A 14,414-nucleotide genomic window follows, 5' to 3' on the forward strand; every position below is an offset into this window, starting at 1 on the left:
TCATGGCATGACAGAAAATGACAGTAAGAGAAGACCTAGGGTCTGAGCTGGTCTCCGCCTCCAGAGGCCCAGAGGAAATGGCAGAGCTAGTGACGGCAGAGCCCTAACACAGTGCTTCTCTGCAGCCGCAAGCCGCTGAGGCTCCAGCCTATCCACTGAGGAAGCACCGTGATGCTGGGAGGTGAGGCAGGAATGGGCCAATCTCCCACCTGTCACCCTACCACCCACAGCTCACTCCACCGATCACTCACTCCCCTCATGCCCACCCCTCACTTCCACCTGCCGCTCACTCCCCCTCCTCCCACCCCTCACTCCCCTGTTGCTCCCACTTGTCATTCTCCCACCTGTCACTCACTCTCCCACCCATCCCTCACTGCCACTTGTCACTGAGAGTGCTCCCAGCCGTCACTCTCCCCACGGGTGCGGTACGCCTTTGTTTACGGTGCATGGAGATGGACAGGTCTGAGGGATGACGGGTGGAGCCTGCCTGCCCAAGTTAGGACCCTGTGAGAGCTGCAGTGCCTGGGTCCTCCCCTGCCCCTCAGTATTGCCCCTGCCCCGTACCAGAGCCATGGTACAGCGGGTAGGGTGTTTGTCTTCCTCTTGGCTGGAGCAGTAGTACAGTGGGTAGAGTGCTTGGCTCACCCGGGTTCAGTGCCTGATATTGGTCCCCCAGGCACAACCAGGGATAATTCCTGAGTGCAGAGCCAGGAGGACCTCCTGAGCACCACTGAGTGTGGCCCCCAAATGAAAACAAATACTGCTCCTACCCTCCAGAAAGCTGGGCAAGAACAATTCAAGTTGCAGCTTGAGAGTGGCCTGTGACACTGTGACTTGGCCTTTCCACCTTCTAGAACAGGTCTCCTCTGTGCTGCTAATGGTTTGCCTCCAGGCCCCTAATCAGGGGTAGGGGTGGGGACCCCCACGAACAGCACTTCCTGCTGCTCTGTCCTTGTTTCCTTTCCCTGGGTCCAGGGTGGGGGGGTCTCAGCCTCTAGTGCATGCACCCCGAGCTGACAAACCCAGACAGGAGCCGAGCGGCTGTGCAGGATGTTTATTAGTGATGACGTGAGATGGGGCAGGGTCCGTGGAGCATGCGCTGGAGGTCACACACTAGTCATAAGGCAAGGGGAGGCGGGAGGCTGTGACCTCTCCCTAATGAACCCAAACTTCACAAGCTGTGAGTTAGGGATGGAGTCGGGGCCCACTATTCCCCAGGAGTCATGGGGGCAAGGACAGGAATGATAGGATGCGAGAGCAGGAGGGGGAGGGGGGCCCCGAAGCTGTTCCTTATGTTCTCTGCTACACAAGCTCTTGCTTCCCAAACCCCTAATCCAGGTTGGCTTCCATCTGTCATTTGGCTCCATCCTGCGCCTGGTCCCTGGGCCTGTGAGATGTCCAGACGCTTCATGGCGGGGTGGAGAGCCCTTCCCTAGTTCCGTCTGCACGGCCACTGGCCTGAGCGTCACCTGCCGCGGCTCCAGCCTCGTGGGTGTGATTGTCTGTTTCTGAGTGTGGCAGTGAGGTGAGTGGGGCTCACGGGGCCCCAGCACAAGCCCGAGTTCCTGGCGGTTTGGACTTGTGCCCGCCCAGGGACCAGTGTCTCCCCTCAGGCCATGCTGCCGGGACCCCAGCCTCTTGTCACTGGGAGGGCACCCCTTCCCTGAGTCTGGTGGGAAGGCCCTTGCTAAGGGGTCCCGGCCCGAGGGCACTGTCCAGTGAGGCAGTTTCTTGTGCAGGAGGAGGAGGTGCTGGGGGCGCAGCACACACAGCTAGTACCTGAACGAGAGCCTAGGGGGTCACTGCCCAGGAGGTGAGGGGCCCTCTGTTTTTCCCAGAACTGGGGGACCACAGGCAGCCGTGGAGCTGGGGCTGGGCAGGGGGTCGTGGGGGCTGAGCCTAGTGCCAGCCTAATGCCAGCCTAACTCCAGCCTGCCCGGAGGGGGCCCAGCCAGCCGTGCCGGCGCTGCCGGGGGCAGCCGGAGGTGCTCAGTAGCTGTCCTTGGGCCAGGGCCGGTTGCGCTGCCAGTTCCGGTCATTGTGGTTGTGCTCCGAGTCCTGGACTAAGAGTCGATCTTGGGGGTCATGCCCGTTCGCACTGGGCAGCCCCGAAGTGTGCTGGCGGTGAGGCTGGTACAGGTCCTGGTAGGCGTCTGCATAGTCCTCCTCCAGGTGGCGGGAGCTGCGCTGGGAGGAGCCAGTCCAGGCCTGGCGGGAGCTCTCACTGGCCTCGTCAGACGGCATCAAGCTGTCGCGCTCCAGTGGCGAGTGCTCCTCGCCGCGCTCCCCCAGCAGCTGCTGGTTCTGCAGCAACACGACAACTGGAAGGGGGGAGCCAGACCCGGACCCCACCGCCCTCCCGTGGGGTGGGGGATTCAAACTCCCTCAATCCTCTGGGGCGTTCTCCCTCTCGGGAATGAGGACTGGAGCTTCCTGTGGGATTCAGCCTGGCCTTCAGGCGGACCGGAGATTCGCTTCTCTCGAACTCTCTCACCTGCTGATCCCCTTTTCTAGCGGGAAGGCCCTTCGCCCTTCGCCCTACTTTGATTTTTTTGTTTTTTGTTTTTTTTGCTTTTTGGGTCACACCTGGCGATGCACAGGGGTCACTCCTGGCTCATGCACTCAGGAATCACCCCTGACGGTGCTCAGGGGACCATATGGGATGCTGGGATTTGAACCCGGGTTGGCAGAGTACAAGGCAAACGCCCTACCCGCTGTGCTATCGCTCCAGCCCCCCTTCGCCCTACTTTGAACTTCGAGCTAACTTCCCTGTCCCTCTGGCCAAGGATGCTGGGAGTGGAGAAGGGGCAGGACTTTGAGCAGCTAAGCCTGAGCACGTTGCCCACAACAAATGGTTACCTGAAGTCCAGGAATGGTGCCGGGAGGGCCCAGAAGCCCAGGGCCTGGCGCTGGGTGGTGGGTGGCCCTCCAGTAAACCTCCAGATATTCAGCCAGGTGCTCGCAGGCATCCTCCAGCTGGTTCTCATCCAGAATCACATCAAATGACTCCTGGGGGGAGGGGAGGGGGGAGGACTGCTGGCTTCGTGCCAGCACAGCCCCTCCCTGGTAGCCTCCTTCTGCTCCGGAAGAGCCAGAGGGCACGGGGTGGGAGGGCTTCGGGCACTCACCGGGGGGCACTGCACCAGCTTATCATACGCCATCATCTGCACAGTGAGGTGCTTCATCTGAGACTTGCCCCGGGAGCGGATGAGCCGCTGCAGGACCTGCGGGGAGGGCAGAGGCGGGCCAGACAGGCAGCAGGAACAGGGGACTGGCGTCCTGCAGAGCACAACGAGTTCTGGGGGCGACTGTGCAGGGGCCCCCTCCACCGCCGTGACTTACCTTCGGGGATGAGACTTTGACAAAGACGATGATGGGAGCCAGCGAGGTTTTGGCCAGCTGTGCTGGGTGGTTGATTGTGTCTGCATCCAACACCACCAGCTGCAGGGACTTGGCCAGCTCGAATATGCGTTCAATCTCGCTCTGCACCTCAGCTGGGGCAGGGAGAGGCGAGGGGCTGCTTGCCAGGAACTGCTCCCCTGCTTCCCACTTCATTGGGCAGCGAGGGCACCCGGATTGTGGGGACAGGGAGCCGGAGGGAGAGAGTGTTCCGCGGGTCTGGGAGCACTGGACAGCACGGAGGGGGATGGGCAGGGGCGAGAGAGGAGGAAGGGACTGGGTTGGGGGGGCTGTGCCAAGAACCGCAGAGGACCCTCACCAATGCTGGAGCGGGCGGAAGAGCGCTCGATGATGGTCCTCTTGCCAGGATTGTTGAGCACAGAGCGCTTTGCCAGGGAGAGGTCGGCCGTGACTCGGGTGATGGAGATCCTGGCATGCACGGAGAGTGGCCCTGTGCCCTTCTGTGGGAAGGTCAGGCCCCACTTCGCCCAGGCCCGTGAACTTGCCCTTCCTGCAGCTCACGCTCCTCTTACCTGCCGTCAAACCTGTGTTTGAGGAAGTCGAAGAGAGCCTTCTGCATCATGTCCGTGACCTGGGGGAGGCGCGGGGCAAAAGGCACGGGATTGGCTGAAGGCCACAACTTCAGGCCTGGCCCAGAGCTCAACCACTTCTCCTGGATACCCAAGAGAGAATCCGCCTCCCACTGTCCCTGAGCCCTGTACGCCCAAGGAGATGACGGGACACGGCCCTCTTCCTACCTCATAGCCTTTCAGAGAGGGTCCCACCAGCACCACAGGCCGCATGGAGGGCACCACATCATATGGGGGCACGTGTTCTGCCTGCAGAATTGAACTGTGGTCAGGCCCCGCCAGGGCCCCACCGTCTGGCAGGGCTCAGACTCAGAAGTCGGACCCTCTCCTGCTCTCCTGCCCCACCAGCAATGGAACACAGCCCCACTGCCACAGCGCCCCCCCCCCCCCATCCATTCCTGACTCACCTGCTTTTGCTTCTGCTTGGCTTTTTGGAAAAGAAAATAAAAGATGAACGTTGGTGACAGGAGAGAAGGTCCTGGGGGCAGGACTTTCCTTCCTTAGGGGAGCCCTGGGGCTTCACCCGGCTTCCGGTCCCTCCACCAGCCCCTTCCCACACAGTTCCCGGGGGGGGGGGGGGAGAAGCTCCATTTCCCTCTTAGCGGGCTGGGGAAGGCTACCTAGAGACGGAGGAGGGGAGCGTCGATTGCCAATGTCACTCAGGCTGGAGGGGTTCCCGGATCTCCTGGGAGCAGAAAGGGAGGTCAGTTAAGCATCACTGGGTGGGTGCTGCATGTTGCTTCGTAGCTGTGTACGTTTCCTGAGATCTTACCTAGCAAGAAGGGTGTGCTGTGTATGTACCTGTATCTGTGCTGAGGGTGTGTGAGGGTGGGGGTCGCAACGTGCCCGAGGGAAGAGGACACTGGCTTGGGGGTGTTCACTGCGCCAGCCCTGCTCTCACCTGGCCTTCTGCTCCTGCTTCAGCCGGATGCTCTCCAGGCGCTGGGGGCTGGGGATGAAGGCGATGTCGCCGCCCTCCTTCACTAGCCGCCCGATCCACCAGTCATTGCTGTACTTCTGCAGGGGGTGAGGCGGTGAGAGAACGTGGCAGGCCCCAGTTCCAGCTCTTCCGTGAAAGGCCCAGGGAGGCGTGAAGGGCGCGAAGGGCAAGGGCAGGCGCAGGAGAGGCTGCCAGGTCTGGGGGACCGTGAGGCAGCCAGTCTGACTCCTTCCTTGGTGGGAAGGGGGTCAGCCCAGGAGGGGCTCGGCAGCCTGACTAGTGCTTCGGGTATGAGAGGGCTGGTGTGTGTCAGGGGCAAGAGGGAAGGAGTGGGAGTAAGTAAGGGGCAGGTGGCCAACCCAGGTTTGATCCCCAGCATCCCAGATGGGTCCCCAAATCCTGAGTAACCCTTGAGGACTGCTGGGAGTGGCCCACAGACCATAAACAGAAGTGAGGGCCGGAGGAAGGGGCCAGGAAGCTGCAGCCAGAGCAGGTAATTACGTGGCTTCTTTGGGGGCACAGGGCAAGTCACCTCTTTAATGTGCAGAAAGTCTTTGGCCTCGAAGTTGACTCCGGAGCCCTGGACTGGGCACTCCTCATCCAAGACGCCACAGTAGCTGACATTGGTCCTCACAGCGAAGGCCACAGGTTTGTGCTGGAGGACGAGCACGGGAGCAAACGAGGAGCACCTCAGAGCACACCTTCCCCGAAGCACCCCCAGTAGCAAAGGCTGCAGGCGGGGGCTGAGTCCCAGCTGCCTCCAGGCCTCCCCGATAGCCCCCCCCCCAAGCCCGAGCTGCTACCTTGGCCCTTTCGAGCTGCTGCTGGGCCTGGCTCTCCACCTCCCGCCGGGCACTCTCCCGGTCCTCCTCCAGGGACACGTCAGAGTCCAGAGACGGGCGGCTGGTGTAAGAGTCGGCTGAACCCTGGCACGGGTGGGAGAAGAGATGACCCTGGGCTCAGGCACAAAGAGTACCCCAGAGGCACCTAACCCACAGGGCTGGCTCCACTGATCCCCATCGCTCAGTGTCTGCAGTGGCCAAGCCCCGGAGCACCCTCCTGTCTCCAGGAGCAGGGCTGAGTGCCTCCAGGCCCCAGCAAAGTCTGCCCAGCCTCTCTCTGCAAAGAGAGGGCCCCTCCCCCAGGCCTATTAATACTGCAGCTTTGAATAGCGCCTTCCCTTCCCTCCTGCCTCCCTGTTCTCCCTTCTACATGTCCTCCGAGGCAGAGGGAAGGAAGATGTACTGAAGAGAAGACAGTGGAGGAGATTCTGAATTCAGGAGCCCCAGCCCTCACGTTCACATGGGCCTGCAAAGCACCTGCAGATTATCCCTTTAAAATGCCTGGGGGTGGGGGGGCGGAGAGGCAGAACAGGGCTAAGGTGCCTGCCTTGCTGACTCCAGTTTGGTCCTTGGCTCCACATCTGGTTCCCTAAGCATTATCAAGAATAGCCCTTGAGCACCACCAGGCGTGGTGCACTGGCCCACCCTCCCCCCGCAACACGAATGTCTGGAGGAGCATCCCCGCCTGGGAACAGTCAGAAGAAACTTGGGGCTGTGCCGTGGCTGTGGCTCTAGAGCATTTGCTGCGCCGTGTATGATGCCCTGGGTTCAACCCTCAACACCGCAAACACAGAAAACAAAAACACGGACCTCTCCTCTGTTCCTTCCCCTCCAGGATGAGAAGGCTCAGAACCGCCCCCCCACTCTGCCCCCTCTCTGCTCTTACCCCTGCTGGGCGCTGGCCAGGTGTGGACAGCAAACAGGACCCGGAGAAGACACACAAAGCACAGCCACGCCTCCCAGCCTACCTCTCCCGCCTCCCTGGGGGCGCAGCCCGGAGGGAAGGCCAGGGTGGTGCCAGGCAACACAGGCCAGGCGTGGGAGCCTGCTGCTGTCAGGGGGGCTTTGGCAGCGGGCCAGGAGTTTGAGCCTGTGCTGGAAGGGTCTCTGGCAGGTCAGAGAGATCACCTTCAAGCTAGGGGAGGCCGCAGAGTGCCAGAATGCCGAGGTCTGGGTTTCCTCCTCAGTCTAGGGAAAAGGGAATTTCTTTGTTTTTTTGCAGGGTAGGGGAGTTTGGGCCACATCGGCAGTGCTCAGGGGTTACTCCTGACTTCTCACTCAGGAATTACTCCTGGCAGATTCAAGGAACCATATGGGATGCTGGAAGTTGGCCGCCTGCAAGGTAAGCGCCTCACCTGTTGTGCTATCTCTTTGGCCCCAGGAAAAGGGAATCTTTTGTTTTCAGCCTCAGTTTCCCTCTTTTGTGGGTAGATCCTGCTGTGTGTGTATGTGCGTGTGCTCGCACACACACACACACACACACACACACACACACACACACACACACATGCTCGCGCGTGCACATGTTCTCTGGCTGCCCACTTACAGAAGGGGCTGAAACCAAACTCAGTGGAGAAGACAAACTCACACCCCTACATCCACTGCAAGCGCAGCTCCCGTCAACCACTGGCATGAGAACCATTAGCGTGGAGCCAGCCTTGGCCCCAGAGCCCAAGTAAAGACTGTCCAGCTCGACAGTGTGAATGTAGCGCAGAGGGGGAGGGACACGACTCCCTTCATTTCACAGAGCAAGAGAGTCCTCTCGAGAAGGAACATGGCTGGCGTGGCAGTAGGAGACGGAGGCTGCGCCCCAGGAAGAACCTTTGCACTGTCAGCAGGAGGCGGGAGGCCGTCCCTGCCTGAGGACACAGGGGACAGCTCCGTGGGTTATGACCGTCGCAGGGAGCAGAACAGGCAGCAGCCCGGTGACAAGTACAAGACAGACTGACCCTGGCTCTGTTCGCAGCCCAGTTCAGAATCTCACGTCCCCGCCTGACATCTGGGTCACCAGGCCTCCTGCCCAGTGGGCTGCAGGACCTCTCTCGAAAGGGAACAAACCAGGCTCGAGACGGAGCCTTCCTGCTCACTGCCCGGGCCTCAGAGTTCCCCCAGGCCTCCCGTCTCTTGAAGTCGGCAGAACTGGGCCCCAGAGATACTCGGGGAGTCTCATCTCCCCTTACCCTTTCTTACACCCAGAGATCTAGTTCTTCGGAACCGCCAGGAGTTTGGCACAGTGCCCTGGTGGTGCCCCCCTTGTTGGTGAGTGTGTGGGCAGGAGGCAGCGCCACTCTCGCCTGGCACGGGGGAAGGAGAGGAGGGAGATGAGCCGGTGGATTTATTTAGAGCCTGATCTCCCTCCTACTGCTTCAGAGGGGGCCTCAGAAGAGCAAGGAGCCTGGTGAGAGAAAGGGAAGAGGGGGAGGGAGGGGGACCCGGAATCAGAGGAGTGGAAGGGCACATGGTCAGCAGGAGGCCACCCCACACCCACTACAGAATCTTTCCCCTGCAGTAGCCCTTGCCTTCTCACCAGGGATGGGAAGAAACTTCTAGGGTCTTCCAGTCCACACACAGAGAGGTCCCTTCATGAGCACACCTTTGCACCCAAGCCAGCTATCCCCTCAACTGTCAGAAACAAGTGCCCACCAGAGCCTTCAACATCATCTGCTCTAGTTCTAATGCAATGAGTCCCAGAGGCCCAATGGGGAATAGGGCTCAGTTGGAGCCCCGCTGCAGAGAAGGGCGCGGGGTTGTTTATACTGAGCCTGGCAGCAAGAAGTGGCAGAAGCCTCGGACACTGCCCCACCACACTCCATGGTGACAGACACTCCGAAGAAGTCAACCTAGTGGAGGTTTGCAGGCGGGGCTGGAAAGGTGCACCCCATCTTGCCCCATCTCTCCAGGCCCCATCTTGCTCATGGCTCCGGGAATCACTGCCTAATGAGCTGATTTGTCTCAGTGGGTCAGGAGATAAAAGCAAAGAGGAGAATTAAATATTTATTGGTTGCCTGGTTCTCTGAGCGGAGAGCTTCCTCTCCAGCCCAGGCCCTCCATGCTGCTCTGGCCGCTCAGCGGGAGGCGTGGAAGGGATGGGGCTCTGCCAGCTGGCCCAGCCTGGTGCTGGGTGCCAGTTTCCAGCCCGAGAGAGAAGCTGCCTGGAGGCAGAGCGAGGAGATGGGGTGATGTTCGGGGTGGCCAGGAGGGAGCGATGGAGGTGCTCAGGCGGCGGAGCCTGCTCAGGAAGGGCTTGGGGGTGACCCTCTGATCTTCTCTTGCCCCCCCCAAGTGTCCCATGGGGGTCTGCATTCCCCTCCCCCACCGCCAGCCTCTTCTGCAGCTGTGGTGCGCGCCCCCCATGAACTCTGCCTCCAGAACTCCAGACCCTACCAGGGCCCGCTGCGGTCCGCGGCGCCCCCACCCCGGTCCTTCCCTCCCCTCTCTCCTTTCCTCCCGTGGCGCTGGGGCCACCTGCTTGAGACTTCTATCTCAGTCGATGCCTCTGGGCTTAGACATGGTCCTGGAGGGTCCTGGCACGGGAAACCCTTCGCCCCTTTCTGCACACGCCTTGCCCCGCAACAGAAGCGTCTGTCAAAGTCCTGAACTGGGGGCGAGGCCGGGGGCCAGCCAGGGTTCCCCAACTTCCCCACCCCCATCGCAGGCACTCACCGCCTCCGAGTCCTCAAACCCGGGCACGTAGGAGTCGTCATACATGGGGAATCCGGGCGGGGAGGTGGGGCGAGCGGCGCGGGGGCGGGGGCGGCGGGCCGCGCCCGAGGGACCAGCGAGCCCCGCAGCCTGCGGGCGGCGGCCGGGAGGCAGCGAGCGGCGCGCAGGAGCGAGCGAGCGCGAAGCCCAGCGGCTCCAGCCCCGATCTGCTCCCCGCCCCCCGAAGCCTGCGGTCCCACCCCGCGCGCCCGAGGAGGCCGGCGCCGGCGCGGGGAACAATAGCGCCCGCCCACCTGACCCCCTCCCGGCAGAGGCGGGGCGCGGGGAGCGCCGAGGGCCGGGCCCGAGGTGGGTCCCCCCGCACCTCCAGGCCCGCGGGGCTGCGGGAGGAAGGGGCGGGGAGACGCGCGGGCCGGGGCGGCGGGAGGCGGGGCGAGGGGCGCTGCGGCCGGACGCGCGGCGGCCCCGGAAAGGCCCGGCCGGGGAACAAAGGGGAGGGGGAGGGGAGGCCGGGGGCGCCGGGGAGCGGGAGCAGGGGTGCGGCGGTTGGGGGGCGACGGGAGAGGCCGGCCGGGGGCCGGGGAGCAGCGGCGGCGGGCGAGAGAGGCGGCGTGTCCGGGCCTGGGCCGTCCAGGGGACCCCCAAAGCAACCCCCACGGTGTTACCGGGAAGGCGCGACCCGGGGATCCCAGCCGCGGCGCGCCGGGAGCTCCTGCCCCGCCAGGTGCTCGGCCCCCGCAGTGCGGCCGCCCGGGCCCTCGGCTCCGAGCCGTGGGGGGATATTTGGGGTCCAGCCGCCCACACCTGTTGCGCAGCAGTTTTCACCCCTGGCGGGGACCGGGGTTCTCTTCCTCACCTGCTCGCCAAGGATTCCTCCTAGGTACCCATGGGGACTGGGGCAGCGAAGGGCGGTTTTAGGTGAGCCTGAAGGATTATGGGGCTCGGTTGGAGCTGGGAGGAGGAAGGGCGGGGGTCCCCGAGTCGGCCACTATAAGGACAGATTCCTGCCTAGCAAAGATTTCGCGGTGGGGAGGAGGCCAGATCGACCGTCCCTTCCCTTGCGAAGGAGCCCTGCGCTTGGGGATTGGAGACCACAATGGCCCCTTCTTGATGACCCCCCCCCGCACGAAGATCCACCCATTTGAACTCCCCTTTTTTCATCTCCTGCGCAGAATCATTCATTTGAATCTTGGTTGCCCACCCATATTCTTGCTTGCGCATCCCCACTTTTTCACACCGACGAGAGTTAATAAGACACCTGCTTACTTATTTGCCTTCCTGGCCTAAGAGGGAATCTGAAAAAGCAAAACTCTGATAGGGTTTAAAGGGCCTCAGGGAAGAAAGCCTGAGCAGAGGAGTGGAGCATCCGGCCTACTGGCTTCCCTCTTGGCGGCCTGTCCATCTTCCCGGGCAAGAAAAAGGGCAGGACCCATCTCAAGGCGGACTTGAGTCGGCCCTGTGAGCGGTGCTGTCCAGCCCTGCCCAGCATCACCTCCTGCTGCATTCAGCAAACAATGTGGACGCTCCTCTGGAGGAGGGGATCATTTACCAGTGGGGGGCGCTCTGCCTCCAGAGCTGCATCCAACACTATAGCCGAGTGGGCTGTGTGTTGGAGTCTACTCTGGAAGTGTCTAGACTATCAGGTTTTTGCTCTTTGGTGCCCTCTCCCAGTTCCTCAGAAGTCCTTGTGTCCTTTTCATTTTCCCTTTTGTCTTTTCTATTCCTTTTGTCTTCCCAAGGGGGGCAGAAAGGAAGCACACAGTGAAAGAGATAGAGCTAAGAGACATCTGAGGCCCCTGCTTTCTGTGGGAGAGCCTGCGCACTCCCCAGTCTGCTCTCCTGGCCTGGCCTTTGGGGAGCTTCCTGCACCGCTAAGGTGTCCAGGTAACTGGCTTTGCCGTCTGCCTCATTCTTTCCTACCACGGTGTTGTCTTCATTCCCACCTGGGACAGTGGTGTCTGAGACTGCTCAGGAAACCCGGGTTGCCTTGGCAACTAGCCTCTGGGGAACGGGTTCAGGATCCTCATACCTGTGCCTATCCCCTGGGTCTTGCAGTAGCCTCCGGGCTCCTCTCATTCCTTATCTCTGGTTTGCTATTCAGGATCCCTTTCCGGTTCCCACCTCGCCAGCACCTCCCTGCTCCAGGCAATGCCAGCCCCGTCGGTTTCTGTCCTGTGAAATGCCTCAGTCTCCTCCTGGCCTCCAACCCCCTCCCCCTTTTCTTCCTCCGTGGCTGAGCACAAGGGTGGGGAAGGTCTGGAGGAGGGGCGCCTCCTGCTCCTTCCAGGAGAGCTGCTAGACTGGCAGCTGGCCCGCACCCAGCACGTGGAAGCAGGACATGGGGGAACAGGTGGAGGCAGGCGGGAAAGAACCCTGAGTGACCAGATTTGGAATCGGATTTCTTGAAAGCCTCCAGAATATACACTCGCATCTTCTAAGTGCCCCAGAGAGCTAGGCAGCTATCAGTCTTTGAGCATAAAATGGGGAAACTGAGGGAGGAGCTAGGACCTGTGGAACTCCATTTCCTAAGCAATCTTTAAGATACAGACCAGGCCACAGTCTCGCGCGTTCCAGCAGCAAGGCTGCCCCAGGGGACCCGGGAGAGGACTGGGGAATTGGCAGACCCCACCTTCTCCAGTGGCCTTCCTGGCCCGTCCATCAGTCCCCCACCCCCGGGCCCCATGCTTAGAAGCTGTGGACACTCCCTGCCTCTCTACCTGCTGCTTCCGCCCTGAACCTCTCCGCCGCACACATCTCCCTCCCCGCAGTCTTGCATGGCTGCAGTCTCCCTCAACACAGCCCTCTTCCTAACGTGGAGTGGGGCTCTCCTCTCACCCACGGGGCAGGGCCCGCCGTTACCTCATTCAGCAGGAAGGTTGCACTGGAGTCAGAAAAAGACATAGACGGGCTAGCGGCCTCTGCCCTCCCGGGGCCGGGGGCTCCGAGGTGGGAGCAGGACCTGGCGCTGCCTCGCACGCTGGCTTGCGCCTGCACGCCGGGCCTCGCCCGCAGCCCGCCGCGCCGCTCGCTCCCTCCCCTCTGCCGGGTGCCTCCCTCTTCCCTCCTCCCCAGCGCGCGCCCGCCTTCCCTCCCCTCTCCCTCCTTTCTCGCCTCTTCGGTCACGCTCCGCCCGCCTGGCCTCCCAGCCCTGCTCTTTCGTCTCTCCTCCACGGGGCCCGTTCCCTGTTGACGCGGGTACCCATCCACACCGCGCCCTCTCCTTTCGGTCTCCCTATCTCCGTTCCCCCCACCCCCCCACCGGGTGGGGACGCGGCGCTGGCACCGGCTCCCGGCCGTTCCCCGCACCCCGCTCTGAGCGCCGCGCCCGCCTCCGGCGCGCGGGGAAGGTGCCGGGCGAGGCTTCGGCCCCAGAAGGAAGGTCCGCGCCGGGGCCGGCGCGCCGTCCGGGTGCCGGGGAGGCCACGGCCGTTCCCCCTTGGCAGGAGCGCATTCCCCTGTGGCTCCTGCGGGACCCGACCGGAGGCAGCCCGGCGGGGATGCCCCCGGCTCGAGGGGAGCCTCTCAGAGCCCCCTTCGCCGGCTCTGGCGCCGCGGGCTTTGGCTCCCCGCCCCGCCAGCGCCCCCAGCTCCCGGCGCGGACCGCTCTCGCCCTGGGGGTGGCATCCGCCGCCCGGCGCGACGGTTGGTCGCCAGGGGTCCGGCCCGGCCAGCAGGAGGCGCTGCCCTGCGCGAATCAGAAGGGGCGCAGCTCGGAACCTGACCCCGGCCCAAGCCAGGAACCACTCCCCCGCCCCCGTCTACTTTCCAGAAGCCGCTGCCCCATCTCCAGACCCCGGGGTGGGACTCTAGGCTGTGCTCTAGCCCCACCCCCGGGGCTCCTTGGAGATCCTAGGTCGCTCCTACCTCCATCCTGGTTTTCCAGGGGCGGCCCGTGGAGTCCGGCAGTGTCCAGGCGGCTGGGAGTGCAGTCTCGGGACTGCTCAGGCCAGCATCCCCTCCCGCCCCCCTCTACGGGCACGTCAAACAGGACAAGCCCAAGTTCCGGCGGGGGAAGGGGGGACGCCGGGGTGTAGCCCAGCCAGGGCCCTCGCCGCACCCTTCCGAACGGACCGGCCTCTCATTGGCCCTTCTGTTCCCTCCGACGCTCATCTTACAGAGGACGCTGGGGTCCCCAACTGCTCCAATGGACACCTCCGGAAGGAGACGGACCTAGGTCATTAGCTTCCCCCAACACTGCTCAGAACTTTTCTCTTTCGGAGGAGGGAGCGCCACTGTCCTTTGGGCCCGTCTTGTATCCCTTCCCCGAGAGCCCCTGGGACCCGGCCTCCACTCCTCGAAGCCTGGGGATCTTGGAGGATTTCTCTTGCCCCACTGGCTCCCATTCCAGAGGCTTCTGAGTGTGGGGATAATGGACTCTCTTCCCTCCTCGCCCACCCCCGGCCCCTCAGGCTGGAGTACCCTGCAAAGTGCTCTGGAGAGCGCCTCCACCCGCCCTCTGTGGTCTCGCCCAGTCACCCACCCTCACCCCGGCTTCAACTATTCCGAGCACCTAAAGATGCTGTGTGTGTTTTAAATGTGTGCAGAGCTGTTTGGGGTTTGTTTGTGCTTGGTTTTCGGCTCTTACAGAGGGCGCAGGAGCTCTGCCTTTCATTTCAAGATAACCTGAAGGGAGAAGGCTCCCTCCTGCACCCCCCTGACCACAGCTAATGGACTCGCTCCTCGGGGCCTTGGGGCAGCTTAAGTTTCCATAGGAGCAGGGGGAGAGAGGGGTTTTGGCCGAGGAAGCCATCCTGCCTGGACCTCTCCCCTCCCTCGACTCTCCCTGATCCTATTGCAGGAACAAGGTCTCTCCACCCCCTACATTAAAAATAGAAATATCAGTGCCTTTTCTCTGAGCCTCCCAGAAGGTTCTCTCATGGGGGCAGGTCTGCACAGCTCTCCCTCAGTCCCCCCAGCTGCAGGATCACGCACCCCTGCTCCCTTCCACCGCCAGAGAAGGTAGAAATCTCAGCTGGAACT

At 62.5% G+C, this 14,414-nt stretch overlaps 1 protein-coding gene across 5 annotated transcripts; it reads right to left on the reverse strand.

Annotated features, from left to right (window-relative positions):
- Nucleotides 1-1,039: 1,039 nt before the first annotated feature.
- CACNB3 (calcium voltage-gated channel auxiliary subunit beta 3) lies at nt 1,040-12,476 on the reverse strand. Of its 5 annotated transcripts, none has more exons than XM_055126057.1 (13): nt 12,294-12,476; nt 5,733-5,855; nt 5,462-5,584; nt 4,891-5,126; nt 4,610-4,674; nt 4,397-4,416; nt 4,158-4,238; nt 3,933-3,991; nt 3,719-3,828; nt 3,343-3,494; nt 3,129-3,224; nt 2,860-3,009; nt 1,040-2,304 (listed from the first exon to the last, which is right to left on the reverse strand). In XM_055126057.1, the coding sequence occupies exons 1-13, from the start codon at nt 12,333-12,335 to the stop codon at nt 1,990-1,992; spliced, it is 1,572 nt and encodes a 523-aa protein (XP_054982032.1). In that variant the 5' UTR covers nt 12,336-12,476; the 3' UTR covers nt 1,040-1,989. The 5 variants fall into 5 exon arrangements, with proteins under 5 accessions (XP_054982032.1, XP_004616785.1, XP_054982031.1 ...); XM_004616728.2 differs by having other exon boundaries at nt 4,891-5,006; nt 12,294-12,473; XM_055126056.1 differs by lacking the exon at nt 12,294-12,476 and adding an exon at nt 9,435-9,801.
- Nucleotides 12,477-14,414: the final 1,938 nt, after the last annotated feature.

Source organism: Sorex araneus, chromosome 2 (genome assembly GCF_027595985.1).
Source record: "Sorex araneus isolate mSorAra2 chromosome 2, mSorAra2.pri, whole genome shotgun sequence".
Taxonomy (NCBI): domain Eukaryota; kingdom Metazoa; phylum Chordata; class Mammalia; order Eulipotyphla; family Soricidae; genus Sorex; species Sorex araneus.

Bases quoted from the DNA above. Each gene is read 5' to 3' on its own strand.
- CACNB3 (XM_055126056.1), bottom strand. From the start codon at position 9,479: ATGTATGACGACTCCTACGTGCCCGGGTTTGAGGACTCGGAGGCG. The intron at 3,992-4,157 runs GTAGGAAGAGGG...CGCCTCCCCCAG, and splicing joins CCTCTCTGAAAGGCTATGAG to GTCACGGACATGATGCAGAA. The intron at 3,010-3,128 runs GTGAGTGCCCGA...CCCTCCCCCCAG, and splicing joins AGCTGGTGCAGTGCCCCCCG to GAGTCATTTGATGTGATTCT.